Raw genomic sequence first — 25,355 nt, forward strand, 5'->3', positions numbered from 1 at the left:
AGCACTTGGACAATGCTCTCAGACACATGGTCTGATTTTTGGGTGGTCCTGTGCAGAGCCAGGAGGTGAACTCAGTGACCCTTGTGGGTCCCTTCCAACTTGGGTTATTTTGTGATTCTATGAGATGTTTTAGGAATGGTTTTGTCTCTTCTAAAGATGCTGCGTCTTTGTGGGTGACAAAGAAGCTATATATTTTGAGAAGTATAAGGATGAAAGTAAATCACCACCAGTAAGTCTCCAGGAACAAAGCTATCCTGCATGTACAGAAGTCAGCCCAGCTTTTCTTCTCTGCTTCCAGACTAATGGATGCTGTCAGACTGATTGAGAAAGTAGACCCACCTCTGACTACTCAGAGGTTGCCATCAGATATACTGAGAACTGATGTGGAAAGAGCAGCCTTTTCAGAGAACAGTTTGTAAAACTGAACACAGCCATAAAATTTGCCAGAAAAGCCTGGTGAGCACAGCAGCAGACAAGCAATTTACCATCAGTTGGTAGATGTGGGCAGATAGCTACCAGAATTACACAGGAATACTACTGAATCTGTTTAGGGGAAAAAAAAAAAAAAATCGACAAAATGCTGCAAGCAACTGCTGGTATTTTTCTGTTTCATCATGCATGCATACCTTCACCATTTTCTTGTGACCAGGAAAATGGAGCTCTGATACCAGCAGGTCTTCCTTGTGATTCTACTTGTACTTAAGCTTTTGCTGCTTAAGTTGGAATATGTGGGTTCTCTTTTGAGCGGAGATGTATTTTAATGGATGCTTAGCTATTGGGCATTTGATGAAAATTGACTTGGTACAATTAATTCTCTGCAAGATCCCTTACACTTGCGCTATTTAGGAAGGAAAAAAGAATATGGTCAAACTAAAGCCTGGTCAGAGATCATTGCTGGAGTCCACACACAGCGCTGAGAATGCGGAGAGAAAAACAGAGCAGCCATTGCAAGCAGAGGATTTATCTCTAATTGTTCCCAAGTTTGTTTCCTCTTGAGGTAGAATTAGCCCTGTTGTACTTTTGCTGAGACTGCTGGCAAAAGAGAAATCTGGATCTTTGGAAGCAACTTTTTGCTTCGAATTGAAAGGGGCATCTGATCTTCCTTACATTGTCAACTGTTGCTTTTTTCAGTGGTTCACTGAAAAACTGACAGCTAGTAAGCTTCAAAGCAGAGAGGATCTGCTTAGCATCATTATCTTCAGTCCAAAGGCAATGCCAAATATGACATCTGGCAACCGGGTTGGATGCTAGGGCTATTCCACATCACATCCATAGAGGCATCTGCCAAAAATGCCGTAGGCCAGAGACATTTTTCACTATGGAAAATAGTTTCTTTTGGAGAGATCAGAGATTTTAAGATGATCATGCCAAGCCATCAAAGCTCTGGAAAAGCACGTAGCAGATAAAACTGCCTGCAAATCAGATGCTGCAGCCTCAGAATCTGGTTTCAAAGCTTCTTCCACTTTTTTTTTTCCAGCTGGCCTACTCATCAGTAAAGAAACTCTCTTTAGAGAAGGCAACCATCTTCTTAGTCGGGGATGTTCCTTTCTACACTTGAACGGATGCATTACTACTGTGGGTATCAGAGTATTTGCACATCTCTTAAGTTATGCTGTTGGCCTGTCTTTATTATCTGTATGAAGCGTAGTGCCACAATTCATGCTAAAACTCAGATAATCATGAAGAATATTAAGGAAATCCATGAAAAGGCTCTGGTTTCTCTCCACCCATCTTTCTGGCCTCCTCAACCCCCTTCCCCAGGTTTTGCCTGTGAAGTAATACGACATCTTCCTTGAAAAAATGTAATCCCCTAAGAGGTCATGAAGACCATATTGTCTTACTATTGTTTTTTGGAGGGAAAATAATAGGAAAACTAATAATTACAAAATCAGCTCATGCCTCAGAGTATTTGCAATTAGGGTTCAGGCCAGGACACAGGGCAGATATCAAGCTAATCTACAAAAATATCTTTTTCATTCACGTGGACAGTGCTAAGGTCTGTTGTACCTCTGTGTTGTTTGACACAGAGGAATGTCAGCACACCTTTGTGACACAGGAGTGTGTGACCTGAGTGCAGTACAGCAGCTCTGCTGGCTGGTCTTCAGCAAAACTAGGATTGTTGAGTAATTGCTCCTCTTCTCTGAAGAACCTCTTGTACCAAGGATTAGGAGACATTCTGAAATATCATGGGGTACACGTAAACATTCAAGTGTTGGCATTTGTCTTTTCAGAACTTGTAGTGACTGTCAGGAGTATACTCTTCAGAGATTAATGCAGATCAGAAAGCCCAAGAAAAAGTATGAAAGATGCAGCATGGACAAAGAGAGCTTCCCCAGCATTGTAAAAATGGATGAGGTTTTCCAGAGATAGGATGCAAAAACTCTCTGCTGATAAGGACTGCATAACTTTTGTATGACGGTCTATTCAAAGTACTGGTCTTTCTTTGATTTATGCTGGTTCTAAGATGCCTTTCCTTCATTGTTTACTGAAATAGGGGCAATGAAAAAGCAAGGAGCAGATCTGCCTATTATATTCTTGGTATAAAAAGGCATGTTTGTGAATGAAATATCTTTTCTGCAACCATCTTTCCCATACTGGGCACCAGCCGATCTTTGACTGCACTATGTAAAGGTCAGGAGGGAATGCGCCTCACTGCAGCACCAGGTTAGCAGGGGAAAAGATCACTCTAGTACACCACAACCGTGCATAGACATGATGTTTTACAGACCAGTTCCTCCTAGGGTAGCCTTCCTGTCGCCATTTGGATGGTGGGATGTCGAACTCTGAGCAGGCTGCCAAGAGAGGGGAGCTCTAATCTCGGGATTTTCGCTCTGCTTGCCCGAGCTGCAGCCGGTGTGCAAGTGGGAAAGCAGAGCTCCTTGGCAAGAATTAACAGACGTGATGCCTGAAGGACGAAGCTTGCTGTTGCAGTTGTAGGCTGCTATGAATGGAGGCAGTGTAAGAAAGTATGAAGGGCCTTCTAGAAAGCTACTATCACTCTCATATGATATACAGCCTTAGATGTGCAATACGTCTCTCTCACTTAGCACGGAGGAGTGATCCAGAAAGCATCCCAAATGAATGCACTGACTTAAGTGCATTGAATGCAAGGACTGTAAAGCATTTTCAGGGCTGGAGAACTTGCGGAGTGCAGGGGATCCTGATGCACCTGCTGAGGCAGATATGTGGGCACGTGCCCGCGTGCCGGATGGGTGGAAGCAGTCCTGGGATGCTGCCCTTCCACAGCAGCATGGAGCAACAGGTCACGAGAGAACTCCCCATGAGGAGTCCTTCCCAGGGCACGCCTGGGTTTTTCTCCATGAAGGAAGACAAAAGCAGGTTTTCATCCAGCTCCACTAACTGTTCTGAGTGTGACTGGGCAAAAACTACTGTGCTCTATTGCACTGCAGGCTTGCTTAACTGTCTGCTCTAACTCCGCAAAAGTGCTGACAACTTTAATGGAAGCCTGCAAGCAATTAACCAAATGCTTACCTTCTTCCTCAACAAGAGAGATGAAAACCATGTTTGAGACACCGGATAGAAAAAAATTGATAATATCCTGTAAATCTCCAAGTATGGAAATTACTTCTTGGTACCAAGAAAGCAGCTATCAGCCCAGCAGAATTTGAGATTACAAAAATGAAGATAAAAAGATTGTGTCCAACTGTTTGCCTTGATGCTTCATCTTCTTACAGATGTAGGCTCTAAAAATGGAAAAGGGCAATCTTTTGTTCAGAGATGAGAGCAGAGCCATAAGGTAAGAGTACTCTGTCATGCAGTAAGAGAACAAACCCATGACTCTTGTGGAAATGTCAAGTTTGGGAAAAACACCAAAACTGGTATTCCAGCTTAGTTAAATCATGTTAGTTTTACCTCAGCAACTCTCAGCATGGATACTTATTTCATGGTAAGACTGCCAAAAGTGGAGTTAAAATTATAGTGGTATAATCACACTAGTAAAATTTCTAAGTTATTGTCAAAGATGTGGCTGAATCCCTGTTTTGATTTGTGATCCAAGAGGGCTCTTTTTCAACAGCTGACGAGAAGTCAGTTCACTTAGGGCTGCATATACTTCTTGGTAATGAAATGTCTGCATACAAATTAAAAACAATAACTTGAAAGGTTGTTGCTTCTTGGAGGATGGTGGGTTGATCAAGAAGAAATTGGATCCAGATTCCTGTTTAAATTCTGGTGTTAATTATGTGGTGCAACTCCCTCTGAAATTAATGAAGCTATGCATATAAAAAAAGGTACAATTGAGCTATTTCTGCTTCCTCTGTTATACATGAAGGCTTTTCCAGTCTACTATAGCATAGGGAATATCTAATTATTAGCGGGTGCAGTTATGTCAGCAACTACTACAGGGGAACTCCAAAACTTTTAAGATGTTGAATAAAATTTTTAGAAAAACAGAAAGCCCCTTTTACAAAAGGCACTTAGGGGTTCAGGACTTTCAGTAACCATGACACAAAATGGAGCTTAGGTTTAATTTGAGAAATATGGTAAGTGCCTCATTTAACCTTTAGCATAAAACTTTCAAATATGCCTTGTAGGAGTAGTATAACTGTCAAACTGTTCATACAAGATACTCAGCAGGAAAAATTAGTACTCACCTAATTTTAGCCATATTGTATGGGAGTAAGACAGTGGGTTTTTTTCTCTTATCATTTGTTGATAGATAGGACAGTACTAAAGGAAAAGTTGTGTAAACCAAGCAGAAAATGATAAAAACAATTCAAATTATTAAACAAGTTTTGCCACCATACAAAAGCTTCAGGGAAAAGATTCTCAATATATTTTAAAGAAGCCTGAATAGAAATCCTAGGTTCCAAGCCCCTTGAAAATTTAAAATTTAACTTCTGATTTTCAATGCACACCCAGTTCAGTACTCCTATATTTGAATGTGAACATTTTCAGTGTTTATTTTAAATTACATTTCTAGTATACATACAGTTCCACCATATAAAAGTATCTTTAAAGCAGAGATCTGGCATTACTTAAGCAGTATTTCTGTTGCTCTCAGTAGACATTTTTAGTATCTGACACTATTTTTTTACAGAAAAAAAAAAAAAAAAAGCAAAGTCTTGAACATGATGGAAGTCAGTATCTAATACTATATACTTTCTTCCCCTTTCATTACAAGGGCAAGTGTCCAGTATACTTCCACAGTGACAGGAAAAATAAATTCCGTTTTACTGTAATCACCGACATTTAGTAAATGTTAGACTACCTTTGATAAATCATTTGCTGAGTTCTGAGAAGAGCTTATTAAGTCCAAATTTTTTAAATAGTAAGTCACATTTCCTAATATTTAGTTCTTAGGTTTAGTTTCCTGATTTGACCGTATTAACAATGACAGTGATTTATAATCATACAGTCAAATAAACAAATGGGCATTTCACATAGTAACACAGAAAACATTTTTAGAATTGCTTCTGAATGATTTTTGACTTTTCAGTACTGTCTTAGAGAAGCTTATCCAAAGCCACCGAGGCAAATGGGAGTGTCTCTGATGTCTTCAGTGGGACTTGGATCCGTCCCAAAGCAAATGGGTATTAAAGTTCAGTCATAAAAAGTGTCAGAGTGTAACTATTATATGAGCTCGTCTCCAGTGATTAACATGTTTTCTCTTTCCTGCAAGTGCCCATATCAAACAGAAGATACAACCAAGATGCTCTCTCTGACAACTTTACAAGTTGCACAGCACCCATGCCAGGCAGCAGATACAAAGAAGAGATTTATGATTCCGGCATCATGAAACCCGCCAAAATAGAGAACAGGATTCAGCCACCTCACCATCTTATTAAAGAAGAAAACAAGTTAGCTTTTAACAGAGACCTACAAGAAAAAATGAGTATTAATGAAAGTTCTTTTTCAAACTCAATAGCTAATTCCTTGCTGCCAAAATCAGAATGTTTCCAGTCTAAAGCTATAGGACAATTAAGTCATCTCCTACCAGTGCCCTCCGTATATGAACAAACAAGACGGATTTGTATGAAAGAACCTAAATATGGGCATATTAGTCACCATGCTACGAATCTAGATGAAGTGGACAGTGATGAGAGAATGACTGTAAAGCTCGATCATGATTCTGAAAGTGAGTGTGTGATGGATGTAAGACCCTCTGGACAAGTTCCATTTGTGCTTCTAAATTATCACCATGTTTTAGCTAAACATGGCACATTTCAAACTTCATCATGTACAGCAACAGGACATGTAGGAGAAAATTATGGGTACAATTCTGAGGAAGTAAATACATTTATTTACAAAAACCAAAGCCCCTCATCAGCTTCTTCTCCAGAAACCCACAAGGAAACTGCACTACCCCATTATATTGGAACTTCTGTAATAATAGCCAATGGAAGGTGACGGTAGTAGAAAAGTATTTACATGTAATTGAGAAGTCAAACTGTAATGATTTCCAAAAAAGCATGAGAAAACATGGTTACATTTACTGAGCATAGCTGAAGGTCATTGAGGGACAGACTTGTGTGTTCCTGGCAAGCCATGTGTAACAGCACCTTCAAGGTCAGGAAAAAGAACACATCTAGCTTCAGTGCTTCGTTGTCAAAGATTAAGCTCTGGTGCCAGTGAGAAGACTTGTTACAGATCTTATTTTTGTTATTTTATAGTGTGCAACAAAATTAAATGATAGGTGTTATATGCAGAGATTTATATGAAGAACATTTTTTCCCTTATCCCCTCCTTCTCAAAGTACATTCAAGATATATTATTTTTTTTAATCATTATCATAAACTGTACACTCTAGGTTAGGAATTTTTGACAAACTGTGTGAAACCTTACATCAACTCTCCACCCAAGTGTTAAACATCCTGACAAATGAACTTTGTTTAAAGAGTGATGATTTTTAGTATCCATAATACAGTTGTACAAACCAAACAGAACTCAGTTTGGAACACGCTTATTTATTAATTATCCAAAAGTTTTTAAAATAAATCAAATCTGAATTTGATTTATTTAAGACAGATTTCAGTATTCAGAGATTGTTACTGCCACCATTTAACTTAACAAGGAATGATATCATGACAAATTAATACATAAAAAGATATATATTAAAGGGTTACAGGTCTTGTCATGGCGAATTGGGACAAATCGCATAGCAGGAACTAAAGATTATTCCCCATAAAAATGTAATAAGAAAAAGAAACTTCTAAAAAGTGTATTCCACTGAATATTCTGGGAGAACGCTGTGTAGTTTTTCAAACCAGCTAATCAAAAATTCATTTTAATTATAGCACCAGAAAATGTTTTATTTATAGTCAAGGGAATAATGAACATTTACGCTTTATTTTAAACTTACTAGCAACCTTCTGAAGTTTGAAAAGTTCAGTTTTTAACACACTGCACTTCCTTAAGCATAAATCTCATTGTCAACACAAAGGTAAGATTAATATTTGCCTGATTCATGCACTTCACAAATTATGTCAGCGGACAATCTGAATAAGAAAAGTCAGAAGTCATTGCACAACCACAAGAAACAAGATTGCACTTGAAGTAAAGCCAGGTACATCATTGCTTTGAAGTGAACCCTTTGCATACATCTCAATTTGTGCCAATAAACTAGAAAGCAAAAAGCATACAGCATATATTTAAATTCTGCCCAGCCTATTAGGAATAGATCCCCCCCTTGTTTTTACTTCTTTGTAAAGTTTGCAAACCAAGAAATAAGGAAACATACGAATCTGTGTGTTTTCCTGACAAGTTGGTCCAGTTTGTCTTTCACCCACTTCCCAAAACATTCATGTGCTTTTGATAAAACAACGTATGGCTCCCTACATAATAGGTGTAAATAACAATAAAGGTTTTTGTAGATCTGAGTCCACCATATTTAGCTACATTTCTTAGCCCCATTCAAAGCTAGTTTACATTTTAGAAACTTCTTTTCTCTTACCAGACTCTCTCCAAAGAGACCTTTGCTAAAGAAAATGCTTACCTGGCTTGTGCAATATGGAAAAATACTTGCTCATGGATTGCACCTTGTCAGATAAAAATGTAATGAAATACACACTTTTTTAAAGTACACATTCTCCATCTTGTATGTACAGTAATAATATTCAGTCACCTCCTTGCACCTATGGATATTTATTGCTATGAGTAAACAATAATACCGTTAATGTATTTGAAAATAATCTTCAGTATTTTTATTGCTTTCAATTAAAAGTTTAACACAGAAAGCTTTATTATGAAGCTAAATCGGTATTCACTTTGGAAATTCACAGCTGTCTGACTTAATTTACTAAAAAAATGCCACATTTCATGACAAATATAAGCAAAAATACCTAATCAGTCACTACGAGAATAGCGACTTTTTAGCAAGGATAAAAAAACAGCAAAGCCAAACCAACATATTCACTTTAATTGTACCCCTTGGTTTTTCTAAAGCTAGAGAAGGCATTTCTCCAGAAATGTTATGAGTGAGTATTATTATCATTTTGATTTCATTAATTGATGAGACTCAAGCTGGTTTTATACTGGCTTTATTTAACAGCTTTCCCAGCCAGTGTTACTCATGAATGCACCCAACTTCTTAGCAGATACAATTATGCTATGACTTGTATGTTAATTTTCTTAAATTAAAACCATACCCTATTAAGGAGTAACTGACATTGTTTGCATCATTAAAAAGAAACCTGATGCACAACTCTTTCATATTACGTGTCTCTCCATACATACCTCATTAGTGCATTGCTGCACATGAAGTCAATCTGGTGTATTTTTCTGTTCTTATAAGTAATTCTCATAATAAAAACATGTTTTCAGGAACGTACAAATTAGGCTTTGGTTAAAAAACACCATTAATATTTTTCAGTAAAATACCACAAAATATTTTTCCAGCGTCTAGCTTGTTATTCACACTTCCAGGCTTTATTCAACAAGCCTGAGTAGAGGAGGTGTTCCATCACTCTCCCACAGATGTTTTGCAGTATATGACATTCAAATACACGAATTTTCCCTGCTAGGAAATAATGAATCAATTATGCATTCACATATGATAATACAGAGTAGGTTTTAGAAAAGATCTGTGATTATAAAAGCAAATGTGTGAAACATTTTTCCTGCCATTCCAAAATAGAAACAGCAATTGCATATTCACATCTGGAATGTGAGTACATTATACTGAGAGAAAAATACGAGTTCAGGCATCGACTTTTAGTCAGTTAAACTACAGATGTTTATAGTATGCTATTACTGTAGAATGTGGTGCAGCCATTGACAGTGGCAATGTTTTTAATAATTGGAAAAAATTATGTCATGTAAGTGGAGTGTGAATTGCATTATATTATGAAAAATAACCTAAGTTCTCTCCATCATACTTATTCCAGCCAGTATAGATATCTTTATCATAGATACCTTTATCATGCAACTTGATGGGATCTAAAATCTTGGGGGAGGTCAGGCCTAGCAAGTAAAGTCTATGCAGAAGGAAAGAGAGAAAGAGTGTGAGAGGGGTAATGATTTACCTAAATATAAAGTTGGAAATGTTAATCCCATATTGATGTCTCAAAAGTTTTTATCCTATTAATAGAAACAGTGCAATGCAAATAAGGTGGTAAGGGAACAGACTTCTCTCCAGGTTACAACCATGTAATTTCAAAAGGGCATTTAAGTAATTTAATTAAATTAAGCACAGTGGACTATAGGTGTAAAATCTGATAATAGATCACTGAGATAAAGTGGAAATGCTATCTTTATGAATGGGATACCTGCCAGATATTAGCATTTCTCTAAAAATCACAAAACACCACACCAAGCATTTTTTCAACATTTCACTCATACTTCAAAAGCAACACAGAGAAAATTTAATTACATTTTTTCCTGAACATTAGATTTTGCTTTTTTTTTTTTTATATATGATGCAGATATGAGCTATTTGGCAAATGTAGGTGAAAAAGCACGCAAAACAAACAACCTATTAATGCTCAGAATTATATATGTATTCCCTAAAAATGTAAAGCATTTTTGCTTATTTATTATGTAAAACAGAACTGTTAAAATGATAATAAAGTCCTGTAGCCAAAGGAAAAGTGAGTTTGTTTTTTTTTTTTACTACAAAACACAAGATTTCACAAAGAATAACACTGTATATTTGAAAATTTATTTCAATTATGACACTATATTTGACAGTTAGTGTATCATAAAATACAAGGAATTATGTTTTCTGTTTAAGCCACATTACATTTTAAAGGGAGAGTCTTGGAGAATGGAAGATAACACAGAATCACTAATGAAACACCCTAATGCAAGATATTCAAATACAGCATCAGTTTACAATTCCTCCCTGCAGTTCTTTTTTCTCAGTTGTTTGCTACATGATGATACTCTGCTGCATGCCACCATTTTTTGACCTCTGTTCTTACTTCAGTCCAGATTTAATTTCTTTGGTGTCTGATCATTGCTGTGCATCACTACCATAACTTATGCATGCAAATGCTTTTATCAAGCCAGCTTCCCCCAGGAATGAATCAACTGTTAGCAGCACAAATCTTTTTCACAACACCTACTAAGCTGTACTACAGAAAAAATTGATGTAGCTATTGCATATTACAAAGTAGTTGCAGAGAGTAATTTTTTAGACTGCTGAGGTCTTGTAGCTGGATCAGAAAAAGCAAAAAAATAATTAACCCCCCCCAACAGTTGCACAATTAAACAGCAGCATAAAGAATTAAATACTTTAATATTATTTCTAGATAATAGCCCTTGAAGTATATTATATTTGCTGGATAGATTTTAACAACACTCTGAAGTCTTATAAAACATTTTAATAGAAGTGAGATGTACTGCTTGAACTCTTAAATGTTAAGTACATTATTACTATTTCAAATCTTTGGAAACAGCATTGGTTCTGTCTGGACACAACCTGCTTACTCTTTCTGAACACAGACATGCCAACACACTCTGCTTGCTCTGCAAAAGTTTTCTGATCAACAAACAATCTCTATAGATATTTGCACAATGTGTAATTCAAGAAACGTTATAACAGTCTCGGAGAAAAAAATTAAGTCACAGAAATATGGACACCATAATAAATGTTTTTGAAAGCACTTCATCAAGAAAATAGTTTAAGATATGACATCAGCCTCACAATGAAATAAGTGGTTTACTAATCTAGACATTTAATAAAATTAAACATTTTCAGTGCATTACTTCTGGGTCTGGAGATGTCTGATTCTCTACATACCTATGTTCAGAGACCACACTACACCACATTTGTCTGTCTTATGTAAAGAACAATAACAAAAATACAAAAATGTTGTGGTTTTCTGGGTGTGCCAAGTTTGCCATAAAAAGAATAAGATTACTGGCTGTGCTCCCCAAATACCTTAAGATGAGTGCGGTATAGGAAGGTTCACTGGCGTTCTTGACAGTAACAGCTGCTAGCCAGAATGACCTGATTCCACTGCTCTGTATATAACATGAATTTTCTTTGTGAAGTTCTTTGGTTCTTCTGAAGGAAAGGTCAAGTCTGTAACAAATGCTTTATTCAACTCAAGGCTATTTCCACAAGACAGAAGGTAGTTTTACACACACAGGAAGAGGCCACTAAAAAGTTGAGGCAAAGTGGTATTCCCACACCATCTACCTATGCTCTGACAAATCCACACTTGATTAGTTCTTATTTATAGAAAGGAAGTTCAGTGCTAAGTTTTAATGCAAACCTTTTCAGAATAATCTTACTACTCAAAGCAAGAATAAAACATGCTTTTCATTAAAAAAGACTATGAAGAAATCCAAAATGGAATGATAGCAACCATGAAATATTGCAGCGTTTTACTATTAAAAAATACATCTGCCTTCTGCTCACTGTGATAGCTTAGTGAAGTGAAATTTTGCAGGTACTCCATTATGTCCTTCCAACAGGAACATGTTTTATCATTTTTCCTCATCATTCTTATACAGTACTTGTCCCTAGCGTAGGGAGAGCATGTTTTAAGGAAGCAATTCAAGTCAAAACCTGATGCCCAGCCTAATCATTAAAAGGAATCTCTACAGGCACTCATCAGTGTATCTGGAATATGAGTGATATCAACGATGTTTCCTATTGGCATAGTCTACTGTACCAAAACAGATAGTGTTTTAGCTACAAATTTCATATTGAGATACAGATCTAAAGTTTTGTAAAACTCTGTGGTTGAAAAAAACAGTACCAGAATTTTGCTTTCCACAGCTGACCAGCAGCAGCATGCAATGTTTATGAGCTACTTGAAGGAAAAGGTAAAAAAGAAGTGAAGATGCACAAAGATGTGTACATACACACACGCACAACCACAAACACGCTATATATATGTATATATAAATGGGCTCTTTTTTATTTAAACTTTATTAACTTAGACTCAAATTTCATTCAATTATAATATGCATCAATATTTGGTTATAAAATAAAGGTAGCTGCCAAAAATTAACAGCCAAAAGCAGCTTTGAAGTATCTGGTGGGAAAATGTAAAAATCGGTGTTCATGTGTATCATTTTAACTAAGCCAATTAACAGCTGTCTACACTCCACTGTACAGTTCTACGAAATATTGGTGTGCAGTCTCATATGATGCAGATCACAAGGGAAAACAAAACAGCAGACGACAGACAACCAGGCACACACACTAATATACTGTGATATGGAGCTAAAAGTCCTAAATGTAAGAGGGACAACTTAATTTTTAGCACTTGCTGCCAAACCACCTAAAACCTAATATGTGAGGATTACTTTAAATTACCATTACATACTAGCTTCCTTGCTTTAAGAGTTCTTGGCTTTGTAACTGAAACAATCTACTAACATGTTCAGATTGTTTATGAGGTGAACTTTAACCAAAAAAAAAAAACATTTCTGGCTAGTAGACAGAAGTGCTTTGTGGAAACCAATTTGGCTGATCCACCTTTAGTAGGGACCAGGTAACATAATAAGCAGTGCTGCCTACTTGAGGAAATGAAGCTGGCCACATCACACCTATGATAAACTTTTTGTTTGTAGAGAACCATTTGAAGTGCTCTGGTGGCCAGCCTCCTGGTACAAATTCATCTTGCACAGGAGAAAACCCAACAAGCTGCCTATCACACAGAAGATCCCACATGCCTACCTCACGATGTTTTCCAAACATGACCACGCTAACACTGTGCAGCCAGCCCCAAGAGCAAGTTATTTCCAGGTCAGCAGATGTTAAACCTCTTGTTCTCAGTGGTTAACAGCAAAACCAGATGCCCTACTTTGGGAAAGGAGGGGTGAAACCAGAAATGATGGAAGAGAATTTGGACACAGGTAACTGCGTCTTTTCTTGTTTTCACTGTAGTAACTGTTTACAGCAGGGATCTTAAAGAGTGGGGCATTTTCTCTTACTTATTCTCTTAACTTCATTACTATTACAGTGGAATTACTGTTAAACTCTAAACTGTTTAGACTTCCATCCCCTAGAATGGAATCCTACGATAACCCAGATAAGAGCTTTTCAACTAGGTGCTACACCCGTCATGACCTCCAGTGGGCTATTCTTATAGGGCTAAAACCTCTCAGAAGACTATAATTTAACGGAGATATGAGATGATTTGCTTAGATCCAACTGAGTAGGAAAAGCAAAAATACATTGGTATAACCAACCACAGTTCTTACGAGCTGATGGAAAACTCTCCAAAAACTCAAGGCAGCCATGATAGCGTTGCAGACTTGAGACCAAAGCACAGTATGTAAACTGTTGTACAGGTCCATATGGAGAAGAACCAAGTCAGCAAGGTTCTACTTAGACCTGAAGCTAAGCACAGTGGTAAGCCCACTAATTCAGAAATATATGATGAGCTCTTCTAGATGATTCCACTGCAGACAACAAAAAAAACCTGAATCTAGTTAATAAAAACATGGTAAATATGTAAATCTTGTACTGTATAGTGCTAAACACAATGAAAACACCCCTTCTGAAAACAAAAGATTTAGCCAAATACAGTGTGTAATCGAAGAAGAAGTTCTGTTCATTACAAAGTACTCCTTTGAAATCAGGGTCCTTTTAAAGAATAGGTGCTTATAAAGAATGGCAACGTAGATGTGTTTTTAAGTTAATGCAACAGAATAGAGGACTTTAGCAAAAGATAATTACTTCTTCTTAAACTCTTGAAGTTATCCATCTCAAAGAACAAAGACATTAGAAATTGGAAGAGAAAAAAAAAAACAAACAACCACGCCATCAACCACCCTCCCACCTTTAAGCAAGTTTAGCTGCTTGGTGTTGAATAGTAAAGAGCCTCCTTTTGCATTGTGAGTTCTGAGGACTACTAATGCTTTGGGATTATGAGGTTTCTCAGCATGTCAAAAGAGTTGCCGTCTGGATGCACAGACTCTACACCTTTGCCTTCTTCATGAACTTGAAGGAATCCATAATCATCTATCCCAACTATCCATGCAATTGGGCCCTCTTCATTGTAGAGATGGACTTGCTTACCACTGTAGTTAAAGAAAAACAGACAGTTATGAATTAATTGATTGCAGAAACAATAAAAAAATAACATAGAGGACTACTATCTAGTAGAATATTCTCACTTTATGGGTTCTTAACAGAGAAAGTTTTTTGGCAATATTTTCTATTTCCTGCTTTACTTTCTTTCTGTGGAATTAACAGTAACACCCCCATCCCCTCTTTTTTTTTTTTTTTTCCTTTTGGTAAAAGACATGACTACAGCAGCTTTGTAAAATACCTAGAAACACTCTTTAACCTGTGCTAGTCCATTGATTTTACTATGTGTTATTTTCATTCTCACCAAAGAATCACATGCTACTTAGGAATATATATTTCAGTTAAGTCACCAGTTTTAAAGGCAACCTGGTAGAACATTGAAAATGGAAGATAAAACATCCATGAGTTATCTCTAACTTTCTTAAAAGAGAAGATCATTATGCTTACCTGTGTATCCAGTACTTGTAGTAACGGGGAAGAACTCCGTTGGGCCCTTTCTCCTGAAAAATATCTATAAGCCTCTCTAGCACAGTTACAGTTCTTGCAATAAGGCAGTCTGCAGTTAAAGGCTTAAGTTTTGTCCCCTCTTCCTTATTAAATTTTGTGATGAGGTCATTGATGCATATGGTGGGGTTGCTGTTATTCACATTAAATCCAAAGCCTGAAGAAGACAAACCAAAAGAATGGGACAGGATTTGTAAATATGACTATTTTGTCTCTACTAAAAAGTTTGTACTTCAACTAGTTGATATATTATTATCTCTGAGGATTTTTTTGCAGTATTTCTTCAGTCTCTTACACCTTTAAATCTTTCTATTTGCATAATTACAAATTACAGTCCAGATTTGACTTGGTTCTTGTCCTTAAAGTGCCTCTTCAAAATTGTAGAAGTAAATCCAGTACAGTCCTTTCAACAAAACAATACCCTATCATGGAGGTTTAGTAAGATGTGAAGTGGCAACTTGCATATTGGTTATAATAACATCAAAGTGAGAAATTCTTTTACTCACTCTAAGTAGACAGGTAGTTAGCTAATTGAGAGCAAATCCTTGATCATACTCTGAGACGCAGTTTTATCTTTCAGTTTAAAATTTAATTAAGAATACTTTCTGTTTACTGCAGTTAGCTGATTTCATTTTCTGAAAATTAAGCATTGTTACTCAGCTGATACGACTCGTCTGGCTTGTTGTGAAAAGCCCAGAAGATTTAAGTTTGCTGGGTAAGACTCCAGTTTGCTTAATCTATTTTACCACAGCATATCCTTTAGAAGCCTCAAGTCTCTCACTGAGATTTCTCCAGCTAGAATAACGTTGGCAGAATGCCTTTCTTATTTAAATATGCCTCCTGGGGCCTTTTTTGCAGCCTGCTGAAACAGGCTTCAAGGGATGTAAAGAAATATATTGTATTACCTGTTTATTTTTTCTCCTAATAATTTGGATTTTTCTTTCCTCAGACATTTGGGATAAAACACTAGTCCTGTCAATCACGTTTAGACATGATGCACCTCCATCTGTAGGAAGGTCCAGATGCATTGTTTTGTAAATTTGCTATTAATGAGACTGTTCATATATGGAATTAATTTGTATTAACCATGAGGAGAAGGATCTCTTCAGTGAAAAGGAGTTTTTGACTTCTAACTAACCAGAGAATTCATAGAAGGAAGCCACAGTAATATCAATGCCAGGATATCAACCTCACTGAAATGAGGAAGATGTATTATCAGGAAGATACAAAGGAAAATGAACTGGAAAAAATAATATGCCATGCCAGCAGATCACAACTCAGCTGTTTAAACTCAAATATAATACAAGTGAAGAAAGAATGACAGTGCTTATTATGCTCTGTTATGTACTGTCAGGGTGCAAAATGTAGCCTTTGAGTTCATCTGCAGGCTAAAGGCACTCAGGTGTGTATGTATGGAGATCACTAGTTTCCTAAAACTGAAATGGACATGAGAAACATACTGAGATGATGAGCTCAGATGAGGCAGTAGCATCTGGGAATAAGCATGGTGGCAAAAATGTAGACAGCTAATCTGAAAAATATGAGGTGCTCAGGACTCTTAGGGCATCTTTTCTTGCCCGTGTGAGAAGAGTAAATAATAATAATTTAACACTGACCTTGCAGCGTGTTGATGTGACTAACACATCTTCCAATTCTAGGGCTAGTACTGCCTTGAGCATCTGCGCACTGTTCTCCCCTACTCCGAGCAGGCATCCATCCCTTAGCTCCACACAGAGGTAGACAGAGCTTTTGCAGGTCAGGCACGTTGGCTGTCCCTTTCAGTCCATTTATATTTGGCTACCTATATCTGTTCTGAATCTGGCCCTTACACCAAAAAAGTGTATTCTGCAGAACTCCTCTTCCCAAAGTCCTACAACAATTAAGTACTTTAAAAAAAGTTTTTAAAAATAACGTTTAAAATGTGTTCTTTTTTTCTTCCTTTTTCACACCAGTATGAACATAAACTGCCATCTGTGAGGCCTCAAGCACACGGTACAGGTGAGAAGGCAGGTCTGTCTCTTGCCCACCTCTTCTTCTGAGGTACTTCTCAGAGCAGTGAAGCCATGTACATGACGTGTGATTTTGATCATTACCCTCATGGGATTTTCTTTATGAGTGCTAAGGTCTAGGAAAGGAATCTGCACGACTGTAGAAAGAGGATGATGCATCTAGCTTATCTTTGCTGTTGCAGAATTTTGATCTCGTTGCTACTACTAATAAAAGAAATTAGGTGTCATGAGTCACCCTTACTGCTCCCAGTGCCATCACTGAAATGACGGAAAAGATCCTTGGAGTAGTATATAACAAGTAACTCTCTTTTGGCTGGAAGCTTCTAAGATGAAATGCTGATGAAAATGTATATTTTGTTTATACTTCAGAGCTATCATCACCAAGATGACTCCTATGGGCATCAGAGAGAATGCATACAGCAAGTTTCCATTTTAATTTAAATGTTTTGGTGTTTGCAATAAGCAGCTCGAGGTGCAGAACTAAGCTGTCATGTACAAAGAGACATTTGACAAGAGGAACAGTTTTAAAGCCATTATTTGCTTTTCTTGTGTCAACCAGCTCAGGCGCTGGAAGAACACATGGAAGCTGTAAATGGTTGATGGAGCAAAGAGAGACTCTTTAAGCATCTGGGTGTAACTTCCATTCTATAAATGTAGACCATCTCCAAAATGAGGATATAACAATTAAACAGAAAATATAATGGTTGGGCAAGCTTCACAGAAGAAGGTGGTGGAGATACTTTGATGTCTTTCCCTGTTAAAGCACTGGCATTTCCTGGAAAATACACATACAGTCTTTTTGGGACTGGCCTTGCTACCTTTTTGGAATCAGCCTTCCAGATAGACTGTTCATCTTCAAAATGAACAAATAGTCTGTCATTCCTTACCCTGCTCCTCCCAGCCTTCCTAAGCACTTTGCAAATTTTATGTTTTCAGAGAACTAAAGAAAGAGAGTATTTAATCAAATAATTACTACACTGCTGCTTCACTGGCAATATGCCAATTTCTGAAAAGATATCAACAGAGGCAAGTTACAAATAAATTTAAAAGGACAAAAGGAGAAATGAAAACATTACAATGTGTACATAGCTCTTTCTCTCCTGATTTAAATGGCATGTTATTTATTTACCTATTTGTCATGTTGCAAAAAAAATGAAAACCAAAAAATCATACATTTTTCTGTATATTCTACTAGTTTTGCAATAGATCAAGGACATTTTCCCTCTCTCCTGTAATGCTCTTTCTTTGAATTCCACTACACCAGCCTAGATGCTTGCATTTATGTTTTCCTTGTCAAGCATATGGAATTCTTAAGAAGAATGAAAACATTTACTTTATGTGCTTTCTTTTTTTTAATACTGTGCTTTATTTCCTTATGCCTGCTGTCATTATTTCTTCTTGTCCTTATCATTTGAACTCATAAACACATTAACAGCAAATTTCTTTAGGGAAAACAAACAAACAAACAACAACAAAAACATTATAGAAAAGCTTAAAAGTAGACATTTACCAATAAGTATATGAAATGTTGTTTCAATAAGTGTAGAGGTTACCAGAACTCCACCAAGCTTCATAAGATCACTGTAATAAATATCATTTGGCCATTTTACTCGCAGTTCAATGTCCTAAAGAAACAAAACCATACACATTTAGAAACAATTTGCTCTCTGAAACTGATTATAAGAACATGGCTCATTCATCACTCCATATTCTATATTTTCTGTACCTCTTTGCCACACTGGATACGATACTGTCAACTCTTCATAATAAGAACCTATTTAAGGGTTTCACAAGTGTTACTGATAAAATCATGGTAACATGGTTACATGGTCTACTAAAGAGGTTAACAGCTGTCAGAGAAAAGTTTAAATTTAGTTAAAAAATAAATAAATAATGGTAGATAATAAAGTCTTAGAGCAACCAAAAGGAGAACTAAAGATAGTAGAGGTTTATAGAATCAAAATCATACGGTTTTATAGAATTCACTTACTTCATTCATTATGCCCTGTTAAAGAACTGAAAGATCTGTCCAAGAAAGATGAAAACTGGCAGCAAGTGTGGGTCACTGCTGATGAAGTATAAGTGATCAGAGTAAATCTACAATAATATCAACTCTAGATTTGAGGATCCTTGCAGAAACCAGACAAAGAGACAATGACTTCTTGAACTTAGCAGACAGGAGAAATTCCAGTTCACAACTATGTAAATACTTCAGTAATATTCTAAATATATTCATGCTTTCGGCAGCTATGCTGAAACCGTGGAGCTGGAAACACAAACTGTGTTGTATGACACTGTTCCAGCGCAATAGAGAAGTTTTTGTTGAAACCATAGAACTGAACTGAACTTTGCACTGGCTACTTAAACACAAAAAGAAAGTAATGTGCTTCTTGTAGTTTGAAAAACTGCATATGACCGTATCCCAAGAGGCAGATTATGGGAGGTGCTCCAGGACTACAAGAGCCATATTCTCTCCTATTGTAGATTATAAAATCCCTTTACAGGATGTGTGAAAACTGCACCTGGATCCATGTCTACTTCTCTGACAGATTTAAAGGCCAGAGAGGAGTCCATTATACATACATTGACAGGAAATACTAACTGATTTTGCTATCAAAGCATGCTAAGAGAATACCACCAATTCATATTCATTACAAAAAAACAACCTGACTCTTCACACTGTGAAAGGATTTAGAGAAGACTCTTGAGACATGCAAAGTATGCCACAGTTAAACAGTATTATCAGTGTTAAGAGACCTTCTGAAGGTAACCAAAGGAGACATCACTTTCCTTCTGCAAAAGAATGACAATATATTCACTAGATTTTACTTAGGGAATCCATATGCCTGTAAGACACTGGGCACTTATTTAGCGTGGCAACTGAGGTCACAAGCAAGCATGAAAAGCAAACAAGCCAGTGGGGTATTTTCATGAAACAAACTACACAGTGAAGACTCGTGTTGTTTGCCACAAAACAGAGTGACAAGGTTCTGCATAACTATCAGAGTGTCAAAGAAATGATGGGTAAGGCACAGTGGGAATGGAGCATGTTCTTATTTTCCTTTACTAGAGTGAGATTTCTGCTGTTCTCAGAATGGGAAAGCAAAGCACTCTCTGGATATAAGCTTGTTTGAATTTGCAGCACTAACATCTGACAGGAAAACTTACAATTGAACTGTCAGAGTTTGTCAAAAGAGAGCCCAGAACAAAGGCCTCAGTCGCTGCCTATTTAGAGCTGCAAACATTCATGACAGAATCCTAAAAACGATAAACTGAAACACACGCATTTCATATCTGTCTATGGAAATCCTGAAATGGACTTTGGGCATAACAAACCCCATTAAAGTGTGTTAAAGAAATATTAAGATTCCCCATACTCCCACAGAGGTAAAGAAATGCAGAGGTAAGAATAAAACCACTTCTCTAAATTAGCCCATTGTTTTCAGCTGCTACAGTTTGTATGGCATGGCTGTTCATCTGACATAAAGAAAAGCCCTGCAACACACAAGTCTAAATAAAGGACAAATTGAAGCTCTGAGTTTCAGACAAATCCTTGAATTTCCTTGCTTCAATGTACTTGAGTCTAGACCCGTAACACTTTTTTAACCCATTGTCTAGGACTTGACTTCCTTGGGGGGTGGGATGGGACACCACAACAGAATTAAATCCTCTCAAATATCCCCAGGATGTGTATTGGAAGACTTTTTAGTATGTATTTTTCTACTTCAAAGGAGATTCAGCAGCTTTGCCTGGGACATACCAAGCTACTGGGAACACAGGAAGTGTCCAAATAAGTTTGGTATCCCAGTATCTGCATTAGTGGTACATATTATCTTTATAGTAATATTTAGTACATCAGTCACATTCTTCCTCTTGAATGCAATAAAATACAAAATGCCACAGTATATCAGGGTAGGCATACAGAAGCAAAACCACCTCCATTCATAAATTAACTCCTTCCCCAGTCAGACTCATATTTTCTAAAACTAACCCTTGTCCCTTCTATTCTAAATGGTTAAATTATTCACTCTAGCCAAATATTTTATATTGCAAATTTTAGCCTAAAGCATTTTGTTTTTATAGTCAAGTTATGAAGCACTGAAGTTAGAAGGTTTTAATAGAAAGGCTGACAGACCCTAAACTTCAGCAAAGCTACTGGGTGCCACTATAATAAAGTTCATGTGTAAATGTGTATAAGTCATTGATTTTCTGTAATATAGGAAACATATGCTTTAGTTAACTACTTCTGTAAAATACCAAAGTTTTATAGTTAGCAAATATTAGGAAATGGTAACATTAAAAAGGAGATATATGAGGTGATGAAGAAGACTGGTTCTTCATTTTAATACTGATGACAGGACACTTGATTCCCTCTTGAGAGCAATACTCCTAAGTTCTTGCCTTAGAAATCAGTTTTCAACTTTAAACAAGGGTTGGAAAAATCCTTTAAAAGGGATAAAATGACCACTGAAACAGAACTGACAAAAAAAAGCAGAAAAGGATTTGTCAGTTTTATTCATTTTTCCTTCCTCCCTCTTCCCCAACTCCTTCAGAACCAAAGCAAATCAACTCAATTGTTAGACAAACAAAAAAGACATTTTCTTTATTGCTGAAGACTGAGTCTTAAGTTTCATTAGATTATGAGTGAAATGAGGGTAGTATACTTAATCAGCTCGATAAAAGCCAGTATTCATCATATGCATACTAGATTTCTTAAAACATATAAATTAAGTACGTATGAAGGCTAAACTTACTACTGTTGTTTACAACTGTATTAGTGTTGAGTCATTCGATGCAAAGAAGACATAGTAAATACTCAGAATTTAAGGAAAATGGAAACAGAAACAGGAATTTTGATAAAATTAAAGTGAGGTACCTCATATCCTGGTATTGATCTAACTGACTCTACCATTGCCAAGGACACTAGGTGTTGAATAAAAGGAATTCTCTGGCCCAAGTTGGAATGTAGAGGAACTGTAATATGTAAAGTGGATAGTGCACAACCCATGGGACTGAGCCAAACATTTCCACCACGACCTGGGGAGAGGAAAGAAAAAAAAAAATTGATTTCAACACAGTAAAAAAATATTTATTAAAAACATCATTTTGTTAATGTAGGCAACTACAGAAGAGAAAGATTCAATAGTACCAACCTGAGCACATACAATAAGTCCTATAAAGGAGTTTCCAAACTTATTTTGAAATTTAAAAAGCTAAAGTGCAAAGCTCTATCTTTTTTAAATCAAAAAAAAAATCAAAAACAAAAAAAAACACCACCCCACCCCTACACGCAACAGCAACAAAAAAAGCAGGTTGTTTAGAGTGCATTCTGCTACTGGTTTCCTATAATGTCCTAAATTACTTGCTTCCAAGCTTTGCCTGGTATTTGGTAACATACACATTTCAAATAATCTTGCTTTGTTTGAGTGAAGAAATATTTGTGAAGATCCTCTGTATGTGTCTACAAATCCATCCACACTGTGAATCAACTTGACACATGCTAGATCTGAGTCAGAAACCAGCTAACTGACTTTATATAGATGTGTGCTCAGAAAAGCTTATTACGCTGGGCACTGTGCTTTTCTAATAAACTGAAAGTGACTTTTATATCAGTGGTAGCACTTTTCTAGACAAGAGGCATAACCTGCTTGTATTTACTTGCAAAAGATTGTGAAAGCCCACATGATGTTTCAAGACAGTCCTGTAGACTCAACAAAACCTCTCTGACAAAAGTCTTCCAGTCTGACAACCCAGTCTTGTTCTAGTTAAATCAAACCGGAGTTCTGATTTGGAAGTCTGAATTGTATTACACTAAATGTAGTGATGGCAGTTTCCATGACTGGAGACTTTCTGGCAGAAAGTAGAAGACCACTAAATCATTTCTGCAAAAGCCACCAAACATCCTGAAAACGTTTACTTTGGTCTCTGTTAACTTAGGTTTTGAGTTTAAATCCACAGTTCAAGCAGGAGGAGAAGAGAACACTATTATTCTGTAGTTTATTATCAAAAATACTCATAATGTATCTTTAACAAAGCTATATGACATTAAAATGTCCTATTTTGTATGTTTAATATGCATTTATTAGCACAAGAAGGAAACTTACTAACCTTTCCCTTCTGTTTGTCGAACAGCAATTGCTATTAAACCCATCTCCTCAGGCAACTTGAACATTAACCTGCCAATTAAGGAAAAAAAAAATGTTTATCAGCTGGAACACTAAGCTACATTCATGAAAATCTAGGTTTAAATATCAGGTAATATTTTACTTTAACATTGCACTACCATTTATCCGTTTTCAGTTAATATTTATTCTTGACCAAAAAGCATTAGAATATTAAAAAAGATTAATTGAAAAATTATCATGTAAAACATTACCGTATCTGTTACACTGGAAAAAGTTATAGCCATAGTTCATTTAAGGTGCCTTCTGATAACATACGCTTTGTATTTTTTCACATTTTCTTGAAGTGCTTATTTTTTTGCGTGTCGCTATCTTCAGTAAGTGACAACTAGCAATTCTAGACATTTGTTTCTACTTAAAGCAAATTTTTGTTCATACTACAGAATATAACAGCAGCAGTTTCTGATTATTTAGAAAACCAATATGGTGGCAATAAAGCAGTTTAAAAGATACACTATCCCCTGAGAACTAATTATGATTTAACTACAGTAAATAAATCTACACCTTCTGAGAGCTCTAGAGAACACTGGCTTATTTTAGGCTTGTGTTCTGCTTTTAAAATAGTTTCACTTAAAAGAATACTAACTTTCCTCTGGGGATAAGTAGAAAGTGCACTTTAACACCACCAAATGAGTCAATGCACGACTTTAAAAAGGAAGAAAAAAACCCTACTGTGAGAACTTAGTTCGAGCCGCTTTAAAACAGATCTGAACTGTGCTGTGATCCTTCTTCATTTCACATTTTTGGGAAGAGTTATTTAACAGATAAAATAGATATTCAAGATGGTGCCAGCAAGGCAAACCCAGAGAGTGATTTATAGCCTAAAAACCTCCTTCCAATATGGGCACAAATATCATGTTGTTCATTCATATAAAAGTGGTCTTGTCTCGGAGATAAGTGCAGTCCAATCCTTCAGAGTTATTTCCTCTGAATTTCAGATACATACGAGAGGCCTTTCAAGTTCAGAAATCAAGCAAGTATCCCTGAGCAGAAGGGACCAGCTCCAAGCAGAAATGTACCCCGACTGCTCACTAGGCACAAACATTTTGGCAGACATCAAGTTAAGGAACCATCCATCTCTCCTGCTTCAGTTTGCAAAGTAGGGCTTTAGTAACTGCTGGGGCGACATCAGTAGCAAAAAGTTTCAGAATAGCTTTCAGATGGCTGACTTGCTTTCATAATCATCAAAATGGTAGGTTACGTGAGGGCCCAAGCAAAGTCTGGATCATAAATGCCTTCACTCATCTGAAATACTTGAACCAAAACTGACGAAGCCATAACAGGCCCAACGATGTTTTTCCACAGAACCACAGAATCAGTGAGACATCATCAGTCAGCAATAGCCAGATCTTTTTACCAGTCCCCTTCCGTTTCACATGTAATATGGCTCGATAATTCCTTCCTTTGGACACTATTGATTAGGCGTTGAGACCAGGATCACCCATCTACCTTCAGCATTAAAAATACACCTCCACTTATGCTGGGACCTAGCAGAAAATCTTAGGCAGCTCTTTATGCCCCCCATGTGGCTTCAGCACTGTCATCTGGGAAAAGCATGATTTCAGTTACAACAGCAAGTTCATGGTTTTGCAACAAGAAAATCTAATTTAAATTTGGAAGTACAGTTAGGAAGAGATTACAGGCTTTGTCAAAATACACTGATTTCTGTTTCTTCTCCATTCATACTTGTTTATAAATAGGCAAAAAAAAAGTCATGTGCTGCCACGATGGGAGGAAAATAATCAGAGCAGGAAAAAAAGTAATTATGAATCCAAAACACAGGTTTTAGAACAAAGAGATATGATTAACAGCACACATGAATGTAGCTATTAGAGGCTTGGCAGCAGGTAACAACATATTAAACACAGAGACTGAGTTTGTGCTTTTAAGGGTCAGGAAGAAATTCTTTAAGACGGACACAACATGGGGAAGTTGTTAATACCCAGACTGATACAGCAAGGGACAGATAGATTTATTTTTACTACTTCCTGAGATTGTTCTGGAATTACCATAAAGACTATGATGGTAAAAGAAAAAAAAAAACCAACAAAAAAAACAAAAAACCAAAAAACACAATCCCCTCCAACTTCAGAGCTTTGTAAATTGTGTGTGCTCGTTGTTTTTTTTTTTTTTTTTTTTTTTTTTTTCTGGGAGACACAACTTGTATTTTCCTTACCAGAAAGAGTAACTGTACGTGCACTTTTTTAC

At 36.7% G+C, this 25,355-nt stretch overlaps 2 protein-coding genes across 4 annotated transcripts in view; one reads left to right on the forward strand and one right to left on the reverse strand.

The window, feature by feature from the left end:
• SIM2 (SIM bHLH transcription factor 2) overlaps positions 1 to 10,040 on the forward strand; it is a gene marked incomplete at its 5' end in the record, with an annotated part of 59,548 nt that extends 49,508 nt beyond the window's left edge. The window contains 2 exons of one of the 2 annotated variants that reach the window (XM_080602825.1): positions 1,478 to 1,575; positions 5,642 to 5,899. In XM_080602825.1, the coding sequence (XP_080458951.1) occupies positions 1,478 to 1,575; positions 5,642 to 5,758 (215 nt within the window). In that variant the 3' untranslated portion in view covers positions 5,759 to 5,899. Of the gene's footprint in view, positions 1 to 1,477; positions 1,576 to 5,641 lie in introns of both variants that reach the window. The other variant, XM_080602824.1, reaches the window with a different exon arrangement.
• Positions 10,041 to 10,095: 55 nt separating this feature from the next.
• Positions 10,096 to 25,355, reverse strand: part of HLCS (holocarboxylase synthetase) — a 126,661-nt gene continuing 111,401 nt past the window's right edge. For both annotated transcript variants that reach the window (XM_080602808.1, XM_080602809.1), the window contains 5 exons: positions 23,074 to 23,141; positions 21,842 to 22,002; positions 18,476 to 18,590; positions 14,900 to 15,113; positions 10,096 to 14,442 (listed from right to left, as the gene is read on the reverse strand). In XM_080602808.1, coding sequence (XP_080458934.1) covers positions 14,274 to 14,442; positions 14,900 to 15,113; positions 18,476 to 18,590; positions 21,842 to 22,002; positions 23,074 to 23,141 — 727 coding nt within the window. In that variant the 3' untranslated portion in view covers positions 10,096 to 14,273. The remainder of the gene's footprint in view (positions 14,443 to 14,899; positions 15,114 to 18,475; positions 18,591 to 21,841; positions 22,003 to 23,073; positions 23,142 to 25,355) is intronic.

This window comes from Anser brachyrhynchus (assembly GCF_964034855.1).
Source record: "Anser brachyrhynchus genome assembly, chromosome: 1".
In the NCBI taxonomy this organism is placed as follows: Eukaryota; Metazoa; Chordata; class Aves; order Anseriformes; family Anatidae; genus Anser; species Anser brachyrhynchus.